General features: G+C 33.7%; 1 protein-coding gene across 2 annotated transcripts in view; it reads right to left on the reverse strand.

Moving 5' to 3' along the window:
• Positions 1–14727, reverse strand: part of GRID2 (glutamate ionotropic receptor delta type subunit 2) — a 1393842-nt gene that overhangs the window by 288825 nt on the left and 1090290 nt on the right. For both annotated transcript variants that reach the window (XM_044912908.1, XM_044912909.1), the window contains one exon: positions 12068–12265. In XM_044912908.1, coding sequence (XP_044768843.1) covers positions 12068–12265 — 198 coding nt within the window. The remainder of the gene's footprint in view (positions 1–12067; positions 12266–14727) is intronic.

Below are 14727 nucleotides of genomic sequence, written 5' to 3' on the forward strand. Positions count from 1 at the left end.
AGGAGAGAGGACCATGGCTAGAAGTAAGGTATTGAGTGGAGTCAGAAATGGGGAAACATGGGAACAAAGGAAGTCTTTTTCTGCTGCTGGGGCTGAAAAGATAAGATATAAAGCCTTGAGAGAGTGAGAAGATATCTTTGGCTTTGCTCTTTCCCTTTGCTCTTCCTCATTTAATCTACCAGCAAATCCTGTTTCTCTTTGCTCTTCGCATCTAATCTATCAGCAAATCTTGTCGTCTACCTTCAAAACATACCTTGAACTCTTTATTTTTTTTAACACAGTACCTGAGAAAGATCTTACAATCTATTAGAGTCAGCAGATAAGATGAGACCTATTTGACTTCCCTGCAACACATTCCTAATTCATTTTCTATTAATCTTCGCAAAAACTGAATTCCACAGATATGGACACTGCAACTCAAAGAGATTAAAAACTCATGGAGGCTCACATGGCTAACTATGTGTTACCAGGATCCACAACTAATGTCTGTTTCGATCCAAAGGTTATGTGTTGCCACTAAGGATCAGAGAATAAGTGCAAGGATTTGGAGGCTGAAAAGTAAGAAATCTAGGGACTGTCAGTAGATTCTCAGTCTTTGCAGCAAAACATGAGTTTTAACACTAAAAATGAAAAAGGTGTCAAGGATGGAGAGTGGGACTAGGAATAGAAATTTGAAAAGTATGGAAAATGTTTATAATCGCAACAATGGAGATCAAAATAAAGAATCGATATCTAATGAATTAAAGATCATCGGAGAATCAGTGAAGGCTCTGTTGATGACATTAGCTACTATGGTATTGAAGTGAACCAGTTGGCCAGGTGCCATGACCTTCCATAACAATAACCTGTTATCCATGTGCAGGATCACAGAAAATGGGAATGGAGATGAACAAAGGAGGCATAGAAAAACAGCAAGAAGCTGAGGATGCCTTGGGCAAAAATTTATCCTTATTTTGAGTGAGAATTTCCAGAAAATGAAATTCACTTCCATCGTTTTTGTGATTTACTAGAGGCCATGAAGTTGGTCTGTTTTCTCAGATATTCAAGAAACCTGATTTCTGTTCTTATTGGTGAGACTCTATGCATGCTCTACTTCCATTTTGTTTTGTTTTGTCAATTGCATGTGTGTGCTTTCTGAAGGAGACTTTTCTTATCACCTCCACCAGACAGACGTCACAATATTTTCTTCTCATGCATTGAAAACTTTGAGACCTGGCTAATTATTCCTTTTCACCCCCAAACATACCAACCTCCTAACAGATTTCAGTATCTATGTAGATGCTCTGCACAGCAATTATTTTGGGCCATTTCTTAAAAATAGACTTTATTCTTTTTTAAAAAATTTTTTATTGTTATGTTAATCACCATACATGACATCATTAGTTTTAGATGTAGTGTTCCATGATTCATTGTTTGTGCATAACACCCAGGGCTCCATGCAGAACGTGCCCTCTTTAATACCCATCACCAGGCTAACCCATCCTCCCACTCCCTCCCCTCTAGAACCCTCAGTTTGTTTTTCAGAGTCCATCATCTCTCATGGTTCGTCTCCCCCTCTAATTTCCCCCGCTTCATTCTTCCCCTCCTACTATCTTCTTCTTCTTCTTTTTTTTTCTTAACATATATTGCATTATTTGTTTCAGAGATACAGATCTGTGATTCAACAGTCTTGCACAATTCACAGCGCTCACCATAGCACATACACTCTCCAGTGTCTATCACCCAGCCACCCCATCCCTCCCACCCCACCCCCCACTCCAGCAACCCTCAGACTTTGTTCTTTAAAGCAATTTTAGGTTTACTGGAAAACTGAGCATAAAGTACAAAAAGTTCTCATATACCACTCCCTTTCTCTGGCATGTCTCTCCCTGAGTACAGTTTTTTTGTTTTGTTTTGTTCTGTTATTAGCATCTGCATTAGTGTGGTATATTTGTTACAACTGATTAACCAATACTGATGCATTATTAACTGAAATCTTTAGTTTACGTTAAGGTGCACTCCTTCTATGGGTTTGGCAAATACATAATGTCATGGATCTACGACTATAGTATTATACAGAACAGTTTCACAGCTCTAAAAATCCCCTGGGCTCCACCTATTCATCCTTCCTCTCGCCCCATTTTAGGCCATTTTAAACTGCAATTCCTTTTGTCTCCTGTAATATTCTGCCATTATCTACAAGGTCAGCATCTACATTTTATCCCTAGAACTTCTAGATTTCATTCTCTGGTTATCTATCTCCATCCTACTAGCTCTTTTATATCTTCATTTATACTTTCTCTAGTTTTCAACCTCATCTTGACATTCTGATTAATTTTTCCAAAATTTTATCCAGGTCTATCTCCTTAGTCATGACCATGCTTCCTTGAACATTTTGCTTTTCTTTAATCTCACTCCTGGCCAAGTTTATCCACCATATCTCAAACTTGATATGGATGTTTTAATCTTCTCTGCTCTTACACTTGGGCATTAAAGAAAGTCACGCTATTATTTAGTGTCACATTGCTTTTACACTTGGGCATTTAATCCTGGCTAAAGAAAGTCACACTATTGTTTAGCCACATATTGCTGCTAGTCCTGGCAGCAATGAAAAGTGTCAGTCTTACATAAACTTTTGCTCAATCCTCAGCAACACTGATCCATCCTTTTATCTATTTTGATTTAGCAGTCACTATCAATTCCCTCAATAGCTATTTCAAAGCCTCCCACTTTCTTGTAGACTATTTCATAATACCTGTCTCCATTACTGTCAACAGACTTCATCTCCTATTGTTATCAAGACATTTGAAGTGATGAGATATGATCTTTCTCAAGCTCCCAACCTCTTGTCTGTAAATTTAAGTATTACCAGACACATTCTTAAAATGTTTTTTTCAGTATCAAAGAAACATCTTTACCCCATTAAAAGTGATTCTCAATCTAAGCTTTTATTGTATCTTCCCTGGGATCTCTATCTTTCACATATTAACTTCCTTTTCTCACATTATATTCTCATTCTTTATTTTTCTTTCTCAGTTTATAATTATACTCAGGTTTCTCTTAATCTAAAAACAAACCAACAAAAACTCTACCAACCAGTGACCTTTTGAACTATTATCTCTTTCTCTCTTTTTATCCCCACCTAAACATTCTGGAAGAGTAGTATAGACACATGTTGCTTTCACTTTTTCACTTCCAAATTTTTCCATCTTCTTTGGCAGTCTGGCTTCTTCCCTCACCCCTGCTACCAAAAGAGTTGTGGCTTAGGTCACCAACAACCTCCAAAGAGCCAACCTAGTAGACATTTGACAGTAATTATGACTTAGAAATTTTTGACATTGCTAGTCATGGCTTTTTTTTTTTTTTTTTTAATAAGCTCTCTTAGCCTAACTGACCTCTTCTCCTATGGTTTGGTTATGCTTTTCTGAATTATTCTGTTGTTTTTCTTCATAAACTCTTCTTTTCTATCAGTTCTTAAGTGGTGGTTCTTCTTCAGGGTTTCATCCTAAAATCAGCCTAGCAATCTTCTTACTGTATGATTTCTTCTTGGCAGTCTCATGCATTTTCGTGTTACCAACTACCACTCATAGGCTTATGACTTCTAAATATATGTCTCTTATTGGGCCTTTTTGGTGAGATTCAGAGTCCTCTATATGTGAATATCCTACAAACACATCCAAATCATCATATCCTTGCTTGGAATGCTATAAAGGCCTCCTTAATCTTGGCCTGCTCACCATGCTTTTTCTCACCTTTCTCCTTTGACTACACTCCCTTGTCTGTCAGTAGATATCCATTGCTTTTTGCCAACCCCACTTCACCTGGATGATACAACTTATGACACTGTCGTGAGTATGCACGTCTCCTTTTCTTAAGTTTACCTCTACCTTACCGTCATGGCTTTCACAGTGTTCCACGCATGCCTCTAACTTTGCACTTAACTGCACTGTATTGTAGTTATGTTTAATGTCTATGTTTCCCATTAGGCTAAGAGGGCCGTAAGGGTAAGAACCATGCTCTATTTATCTTTATGTCTGTAGTGCCTAACTTACTGCATAGAATATAGAGACCACCAATGAAACGTGTTTATTATAGATGCTTTTATCTTATTCACACTTGGCGTTCCTCCATTGTACCTTGACTATGGCATTAATACTTTTAAGTGGCATATGTTTAAAAATATTTACAAAGCAACCATATAAATATATGTTTTTTATGGTGAATGCATTGATGAATTAAAATATCTGTGATAGAAATATATTTACCTTTAAAGACTAAAGAACTGTAAAACTTCATGTCAACCATTAAAAATGAGGACACCTGTATAGCCCAGTGCAGATGATTTCTTCTGTTCAGTCTTGGGGACACTTTGTTCCTCAGGAAATGACATTATTGGCACTATAATCACTAAATCGTGTCTATTCTTATTATCAATTTCAATATTATGATATATCTACCTTTGAAAAGGTTTTTTATGCTTGTGAAACTATGAAAGGAGGAAAAGTAACAAAAAGGCCCAGTATTGTTCTAGAATTTTAGAAATGGGAGATAAGATTCTAGATAGGGCTATTTTAACTTTGAAACATTACTGTAATTAGTTGCATGCTAAGTATAAATATTTCATCCCAATTTTACAGATCTATAATTTACTCTGCTTGCTCTTCCTTCTGTTCTGTTTCCTGAGTTCTGGCTTTATTCCATTGTTATATCTGTTTTCCTTGGGGGTGAAACTCCTGCCATATAATTTAACACTTGGTATCAGTTAGGGTGAAGAGAGATCAAACTTTTTTCTTCCTATAACGCCCAAAGGAATTTTTAAACTATGTACCTCTTCATGTTTATAATCGACATATTAAGCTTACTTTGTTTAGACAACTGCAAAGTGTGCAGCTTCTAGACAGAATTGGTCATTTTTCTGTTTCTCTCAATCCCACCCCTTCCATTTTTACTCTGCTATGTACTGTGAGCCTTATAGGGATAGGAATCTGCACACTACTTTCCCCAGGCTCCTCTGCCATCTGGCTTCTTCTTAATTTCTACCAGAGTGAAGCTGCTGAGGATGTCAGAAGGAAGAAAGAGCAGAGCCTTCTGTTTTAAATGGTTATTTCAGGGGCTGTAGCAGGAGTGGCAGGAGGTGATCCCTGACCCCGGCATCTGATGCAGGAGCAGCATCTTTGTGCAGCCCTGGTTGAGCCCTGTGTATCTTCTTTAGGAGATACAGTTAACTGGACCAGTAGTGATTCCTGATACCTTTTATTGTACTCCTTCTCTTTTGTTTTTCCATCCCTTCTAATGTCTTTGTGATCAATCCCTGTATTAAATCTCTTCTCTTCGCAATTTCAGGAGTGGTTTCTGTTTTCCTGACTGGATACTGACTTATGTGTGTTCTGTTGTAAATATTGACAATTTAAAATAAAACTGTCAAGTCATTCTTTAAAATGTATTCAACTATCATAGTGATTTACACCACCACTTTTCTCTAATAGGAGAAACATTTACATTATTCTTAAGAATTTTTGAACTCATTTATATTTCATTCTACTTTCACAAAAGTTTTATCCAAATATAATATAAATGTGTGCTTTTAGCCTTCCTTTGGTCACCAAATTATATATATTTTTCCAACAAATGTATGTATGCAAATTAAAATTAAAATCTCAAATAACCTGTGACCAGAAATTTCAGGTGTAAAACATTTCTTCTGAACTGAGTCATCATTATATTTGTATACAATACATTGATTCATTGGCCATAAAAGTGAAACTTTATGATGTTGATAGAGCTTTTATTTTTTAATTAATTTGAACATCCCATGAGTCAATATTAATTATGGTATGAATGAAGTAGGAGTGAGCATTATGCTATATATTTTCATTTTATAGAAACCTTGTCCAAATGAATGAATAAAAGAAAATGGAAGGAGTTTTTTGTTTTGTTTTGTTTTGTTTTTAGCAATGCCATTCAATTCCTTGAAATTCTTCCTTGCTGTATGTGAAAAATCGTTGTGATCTCTTCATCAAAAAAAAAATTCTTTTTAATGATCTAGCATTTGACAACTTAAGTAAATTCTTTCACTTTCTTTTATAATTGCTTTTAATTTTTTTTAGATAAAAGCATCTAACTTATAAAAGGAGGTAGTGACACCAGTGTTTCTATTGTGCCTTAGTTTGGTGCATCAGAGAATATTTATACCCAGAGCCACATGTCATAAAAAGATTGTGTATGCATGAAAGATAAGCCCCTATTTTATAAAGTAGGAGAGGGGTGATTATATAAAAAATAAGGGAAATAAGAAACACCAAGGTCATGTTTTCAGGCAGATCATTTTTAGAAAAGATTACTTATAGAAATTGAGAATATGGAAATTTATTTCCTGTCAAGCTACCTGTATCAGTTTGCTCCTTAAAAAGTCTTCTAGTATAATACAAGTAAGGTATGAACCTAAATAATAGAACACCCAGCTGTTTTCCTAATTTTTTTTGTATTTCTATCCTAAAGTTTATATACTTGTTATTTCCTATATAATGTTCTCTCCAGTCTTCCCAATTTTGTTCTTCCCCTTTAAACCAGAAGAAAATACTTTATCAGTCACATTAACTCACCCTTAACAATTTCTCCTGCTCTGGTAAGAACATATCTCTCAATTTTCTATTTTATATTGAAACATCTTTTGGCCAAACCTGAGTTCTCATAAATTTTAAGAACATATTAATTACAGTAAGTTATAAAACTAGTAAGGCAGATGAGGAAAGAGGAGACTTTGCCACATTTAGTTTTTTATTGTTGTTTGTTCATTTGTTTTGTTTTTTAGATTCCACATATAAATGAAATCATATGGTATTTGTCTTTCTCTGACTTATTTCACTTAGCATAGGCCCACCCATGTTATCACAAATGGTAGGATCTCATTTTTCTTTTTTTTATGGCCGAGAAATATTCCACTGTGTATATACACCACATCTTTATCCATACATCTACTGATGGATGCTTAGGTTGTTTCCATGTCTTAGCTATTGTAAATATTGCTGCAATAAATATAAGGGTGCATATATCTTTCCAAATTAATGTTTTCATTTTCTAAAAATATTTATTTATTTATTTATTTATTTATTTATTTATTTATTTATTTATTTATTTATATATTTATTTATGAGAGAGAGAGAGAGTGCATGAGCAGGGAAAGGGGCAGAGGGAGAGGGGAAAAGCAGACTCCCTGAGCAGGGAGCCTGACACAGGGCTCCATTCCAGGACCCTGGGATCATGACCTGAGGTGAAGGTAGACGCTTAACTGACTGAGCCACCAAGGTGCCCCAGTGTTTTTATTTTCTTTAGGTAAATACGCAGTGGTGGAACTCCTGGATCAAATGATATTTCTATTTTTATTCCTTGAAGAACCACCATACTGTTTTCCACAGCAGCTGCTCCAATCTACATTCCCACCAACAGCATACAAGTGTTTTTTTGTTTGTTTGTTTTTTCCCACATCCTCACCATTGCTTGTTATATCTTCCCTTTTTGATACTAGCCATCAATATGAGGAACATTCTTAGTTTTTAAAATAGACTTCATATATATATTTATGGAATTATTTGCTCTCTCTGGCTGTACTTTCTTCTCTAAAAATTATGTTATGTACTGAACCCCTGACTTCTGGTTTTAATGGAAAGATCCTTTAACATGAGATCAACCCAACTCTGAAACTTGGGTGCCACCCCTGGAAAAATCAAATAACTCAGAAACTTTCTTTGTTTCTTCTTTGACTCTTTTTTAATGTGATAGTCTGTCCATAATCATCATGACAGACTCCTAGAAACATTCTTTTAATTTTGGTTTTCTCTTAGGAAGGTAAACAATTAAGTGGACCCATGCAGTTCAACCCAAGTTCTTTAAGTGTCAACTGTGTTTACTGTTATTTAAAATATAGTTAGATTCATGAAAAATGTCTATACTAACAGAAAATATATAATGTAATACACTCATTTTTTCTGGAGCTCTGTCATAACATTATTATGCCATTTCAATGGTGTTATTTTGCTTTACAGGGGTAAATAATCCTGAAGAAAATTTCAATATGAATCTTGTTGGATAATCTAAATGACTTTATGATATTTTACTGAATTATCATTTGTATAATTGAATTCACATTTTTAATTTCTGAAAATTAGAATTTACGTATCTATTAGTAATAGAATAAAGTAAAGGAAAATGTTATGTACCCTAAACATCTTGGCAGTCATTGTATAATGCTGACTGCCCTTTCCTCCTTAAAATGTCTTCCGTTGGCTTTTATGACACCACATTTTCTTGATTTTTTTCCCTATATTTGCCTTCTCAAACAAACTTTTAGGTAGGCTTATTCTTCTGCACCTGAGAAATACCTAAGTACTCAAAGCCTGGTCAGAATGACTAAATATCTCTGTGAATAAAATAAAAATCTAGTTGCAATAAGTAGAGTTATAATTTTTCCAGCTAAAAATCATTTGTCAGTTGCTTTCTTTAAGCCTAAAGTTTAGCCTTCTAAAAGGACTGTGCTGAACTTTAAGTTATCATACAGTAATGACATGCTCTTACATGCTAGCATACTATTGCTTATGTGTGGTTGTTACATAATAAATTCTTAAAGTTTTTTTTTAAGTTATAGTTGTAAGTAATCTTTGCATTAACATTCTTGTATTTCCTCCCTTCAAAGGTGATAAAGCAAGCCTCAAAAATGTAACTAACTGGAGCAAGCCCACAAGTCTAAAAACAGCATCAACATTAGACTAATTCTCATGCTTTTTTATTGGTAACTTGCATTTAGCAAATGAAGTTTGTTAGCATAATACCTCATTAAGAATTTTATCCATTATCTCTATAAAGCAATTTTTATAACACCTTTCAATAATGCCTGTGCTTTTCTTTATCCTTTGTTTTAACATAATTGCTTATCTGGGTTCAGATCAGGTAGGACCTCTCAGAGATACAAAGGCAGAATACAAAGGGTTTATGGGTTTTTAATATAGGAATATAAGATAAATTATCATGGTTTTAATAAGAGGATTGAGAATTGATCATTCCCCCTTTCCTACTGAAAATATTGCTAGTAATGTTTTTCAAATAAGAGTCCATTTATTTAATAAATAAAACAAACTCAGTAAGATTTTAACGGATGTAAAAATAGCATTATTATTTTTCCTACCACTGCCTTCAAAACCTTTTATTTTTTTCTCTTCCCCATGTCTTGGAAACAACTTATTCAGATCCTTTAGCTTTCTGAATACATTTAAGTATTTCAGAAATAATTCCAGTTCTGGCAATGATCAGATAGTTTTTCTGGATTAACCCAACAAAGAATAACAATCATAAATTCTGTATCAAGTTTAAAAACACACAAGTTAAAAGAACTAGAGATAAACCCAAAACAGGAAGAAAGTGAAGGGTATCTGACTCTTAAAATGGTAATTGCAATAGATGAGATCCACTTTTATATGGTTTATTTATTGAAGACCCACCTCAGTTTAGATGACAAGAGGTACTAGAGCTCAAACAGAACGTCATAGTCTTATTAGTTTAAAGTGTCAGAAGATGGAGTCTGAGGCAGCCAGGTGGCCAGAAATTAAAAGGGAAATCACAGAAAGGAGGGAGTCATGGAAGAATGAGCCAAAAAGTTTGTGAATAAGCTTCCCTCAAGTCCTTGGTTGACTCCTAAACTGCACATGCATGAGGATGACTTTTTAAAAAATCAGCAGAAAGCAACAACCAGAAGACTAAAAGAGCTGAACAAAGATTATAATTACTGCTTATGACAGGGAAGATAGAGATAAAATTTTGAGTCCCTCTAAGTCACAAGGGTTTGATGAAAACCACAGTCTTTTCATAGAAACTCCAGAAGGCTATGCTTAAGAACATAAGGATTGCTAAAACCAATTGATTTTCCCTAAAAACTAAAGAAAATAAAAAAGACCTGATTTAACAACATGTAAAACCAAACCTCCACAAGTTCAGGGGAAACCTATAATAACTACCTACTAAGACAAAAATCAGTCTTCTTCAGAGTATGCAATCTCAGAGACATAATCTCAAGTCTTCATAATGTATCAACCACAACGGTCAGTATCCAATCAAATCTGACAAAACAGGAACGAGAAGAACTAGAAAAATATGTACCTATGGTTAATAGAAAAAGCAGTCAACATAAATCTATCTGGAGATGGCAAAGATGTTGAACTTGTAGCAGACAAGGACTTTAAAGCAGCTGTTATGAGTATGATGAAAGATTTACAAGAAAAGATGATCATAATAAAAAGATGTGGAATCTCAGAAGAGAAATGGAAATTATTTAAAAAAAAACAAATTCTGGAACCGGAAAATAAGCTACCTAAAATAATAAAAATTTACTACATGAACTTAGCAGAAAATTGGAGATTGCAGAAGAATCAGTAAACTTGAAAGCAGATCAAGATAAATGATTTAATGTAAAAGTCAGAGAGTAAAAATATTTTAAGAAATTAAATAACACCTCAGTGACATAGAGATAATATTAAGAGGTTTAACTTGAATATTCTCTGAGTCTTAAAGAGAGAGGAGAAAGGGAAAAGAGTAGAAAAAAATAACTATAGAAAGAATTGTCAACATTTACTAGATCTTATGAAACATATCCTGGAAGCTCAGTGAATCCCTAGGAGTATAAATGCAAGGAAAACCACACGTAGGCAGATCATAGTTACACATCAAAACATCAAAAATTAAAAAAAAAATGTAAAAAAGGCTGCCCCACACTAAAAAAAGGAACAAAAGTACAAATGATGTCTAACTTCTCATCAGAAGCAATATATGGCAAAAGACTATAGAAAGACATCTATAAAATGATTAACATTAAGAAAAACTGTCAATTCAGAGTTTCATACATACTAAGAATATCATTCAAAACTGAGGGCAATAAAGATGTTTTAAGGTAAAAAAAATAAAAAGGTGAGAGGCACTTATAGGACTACACTTCAAGACATTCCAAAGAAGTTCTTCTGAAGTAAATGATGGCAGATAAGAGCTCAGATATGTAGAAATAAGTGAAAAACCTTAGAAATAACAGATAAACGGTTAAATACCAGAAACTTTTTTTCTCTATATATCTATAAAAGAGAACTGAAAGTTTAAATTAAAAAACTATTATATTTTACTGTGGAGTTCTGAAATAATAATTATGACCACAATAGCATAAAGGATAGGGTGGTATAAATGAAATTATATTGTTACAAATTTATGCCTTTTTAAAAATGTGAAGTGGTATGATATTAAACTAGATAGAATGTTACAAACTAAGAATATATATTATAATCTCCATACTAACCACACAAACAGAAATACAAAGAGATACAGTAAAAAGTCAAAAGAAGAAATAAAGTCAAGTATTAAAAATATTCAATTAACCGAAAGAGAGGCAAAAAAAGAAAGAACAGAGAGAAAAATGGGACATATATAAATCAAATAGTGAATTATAAACCTGAACCCAACTATTCAAAAATTCATCAGGAAGACGTAATAATTATAAAGTTGTGGGCACCTAATAACAGAGATTCAAAAAAAATGAAGCAAAAAGTGACAGAAATAGAGATAAACAAATAAAGAAGTTTAAGCACCTCTTTGAAAAATTAAACAAGGAGACATATATCAGTAAGGATAGATCTACCTTACCTAGATCCTGAAACTAAATGATTAGTCCCTAATTGTTTTATTTTTTTGCAAATAACATTGCATTTTCTTTTTAAGAAAACGATACGAATTGTGTTTGTAAATTACATTGTGACTTCATTGTGTATCATATACTGACAAAATGGAGTGTAAATTTGGCAAAAGTAAGGACTTTTTTATAGATACTTTTCTATTATAAGAAATATTTTAAAATTAATCTTTATTTTTCTCATCAGTTTTTCTCTACACAAAGTTCATAAAATAGTACTGGCTGCAACTTTTGCTGATTTTGCATTCAACATCACCACCTAATGCTCTGCCTTGCACTTATTTTATATGAAATTAATTTCCAGGAGTTATGGTTCAATTATTGGAGAGGTGATAGGTAGATAGGTGGATAGATAGATAAATAAATGCTTACCTTAAAGACTAGTTCTCCTACCAAGCCATTCCATGTCCCATCTTCTTGTGGGCTTCCATACTTGTGATCCGGTGCAACATAAATTTCATAGTTAAAACCCAGGTAGTTAGATAAGGCATCCAAAACATCAATGGAGAAGCCCTGGTACTTCTTCGGCTTACCCAAGACATTTTCAGAGACCATTACAAAAGGTTCTTCCTATATGGAAATAAGAGAAATCCTTGATGTCAATCTATAGTGCTCCCCAAAAGCAAAAATTAATTCTTCAAAGAGTTTTGCTCAGACACAGCCTAAAAATTGCTTTTGAACTTTGAGAGAATTAGCTTAGAAATATAACTTATGCGTTATTAATGTGTCATAGTACTGAACAATATTTAATCACTGAATTTCTTTTCATCTCTCATTTAATTACTACTATATCAAATATTACATGAAAGTGACTATAAAACTTCAGGGGCCATGAGTTCATTTTTCTTGCCACTATAGGACTAATCTACAATTCATCAATAATAAAATTATATTTAAGAAACCATAAATTTATTGTATCCTGAGGCATTTATTACCTATGTATGTCAAAAATATGTAAAATAATATTTTTTCCCTGTGCCAAATATATTTACTTTTTATTTTCTTATTGAAGTATAATTGACATATAACATTATTTGAGTTTCAGGTGTACAACATAATGTTTTGATATTTGTATATATTGTAAAATGATCACAGTAAGTCTAATTAACATCCATCACCATGCATAATTAGATATTTTTTTCTTCTGATGGGAACTTTCAAGATTTACTCTCAGAAACTTCAAAAATATACAATAGAGTATTATTAACTATAGTTACCACATGTACATTACATCCCCATGACTTATTTTTGTAACTGGAAGCTTGTACTTTTGACCATCTTTTTTTTTTTTATTAACATGTAATATATTATTTGTTTCAGGGGTACAGGTCTGTGATTCATCAGTCTTACACAATTCACAGTGCTCACCATGGCACATACCCTCCCCAATGTCCATCACCCAGCCACCCCATCCCTCCCATCCCCCTCCAGCAACCCTCAGTTTGTTTCCTGAGATTAAGAGTCTCTTTTGGTTTGTCTCTCTCTCCAGTTTCATCTTGTTTCATTTTTCCCTCCCTTCTCCTATGATCCTGTCTTGTTTCTCAAATTCCTCATAATCAGTGAGATCATATGATACTCGTCTTTCTCTGACTTATTTCGCTTAGCATAATACCCTCTAGCTCCATCCACGTCACAGATATACTCTACATAAACTCTCTGAAAAGAACAAAAAGTTCTAAGAAACATAATTTCACTAAAATTTATAACATAACATTTACTGGGAGTTATTTGATAAGTAATTTTGAAATGTGGATATAACCACACATTTCATTGCAAAAATAGCTTCTCTACCATTGCTATGAGAAATTCACTTAAGTTTTTGGTAAACTGTGTAATTTAGTAAATTTAGCAAATTGGTTTCTGCTTCCACCTCTTTTATCATTTTGTGTTTTTGTCCTTACAGTTAACAAATAGGCTCCTTTCACTTTTTAGAACACCTGGTGTTAAGAAAGCTCAATTGGTTTGAAACATGCTGGCAGACTATAGAAAATTAGATAATCTATTCCTTAATTTCCTAAACTTGTTCAGAAACCTCTCAGAACGGTAATATTTACAGATAACCGTTCATATATATATGTCTATCTAGCCCTCCGGGCAGTTTAAAATCTATTCTGGGTTTAAGCCAGAAAACCCAAAGATTTTATCCTTGGATCATTTTTCCTTAGAGACTCACAGGTGAACCTTCACTGAGATGTAAAATAATACTATGGCTTTTAGGGCGCCTGGGTGGCTCAGTTGGTTAAGCGACTGCCTTTGGCTCAGGTCAGGATCCCGGAGTCCCGGAATCGAGTCCCACATCGGGCTCCCTGCTCAGCGAGGAGCCTGCTTCTCCCTCTGACCCTCCCCCCTCTCATGTACTCTCTCTCCCTCTCTCTCATTCTCACTCTCTCAAATAAATAAATAAATCTTTAAAAAAATAAGTTTATAAAAAATACTATACTTTGGCTTTTAGTCAAAGACACAAAGTGTCTTATAAAATCACTGCATCTACTATAGCAATTATTGTCCACCATAACATTCAGTTTTCCCCTCAAAAATTACCATGAGATAAATTTTTGAATTGTTCAGAGCCAAGAGCACTTCATTTTGCTTCAGTAATGCTCTCTTCTAAATAATTAAAATAAGATAACTAATTATTTTGGTATCCCTTTTCACTTTGGACACCCAGAAAATCAGTTCTAAGTTTAATGCTCATCTACAACTATGTTGATATTCTGGTATTTGTAGTATTTTTTTTTAAATCTTGGTTTCCTAAACTAGTGATGCTTTCTCTTTTTAAAAATTTGGTCTTGGTCAACCGTTTATATCTTAGAGTAAAATAAATCAGTAAATAAATAAAGGAATGACTGCTATTTGTTCTGCAGTAGCTGTTCTCTTCCTCATTATGTGTATGCATATGTATATCTCTATCTCTCTATCTATCATCTATCTATCTATCTATCTATCTATCTATCATCTATATCTATCTATCATCTACCTATCTACCTATCTATCTATCTATCTATCTATCTATCTATCTATCTATCTATCTA

This window comes from Neomonachus schauinslandi, chromosome 2 (genome assembly GCF_002201575.2).
Source record: "Neomonachus schauinslandi chromosome 2, ASM220157v2, whole genome shotgun sequence".
Taxonomy (NCBI): domain Eukaryota; kingdom Metazoa; phylum Chordata; class Mammalia; order Carnivora; family Phocidae; genus Neomonachus; species Neomonachus schauinslandi.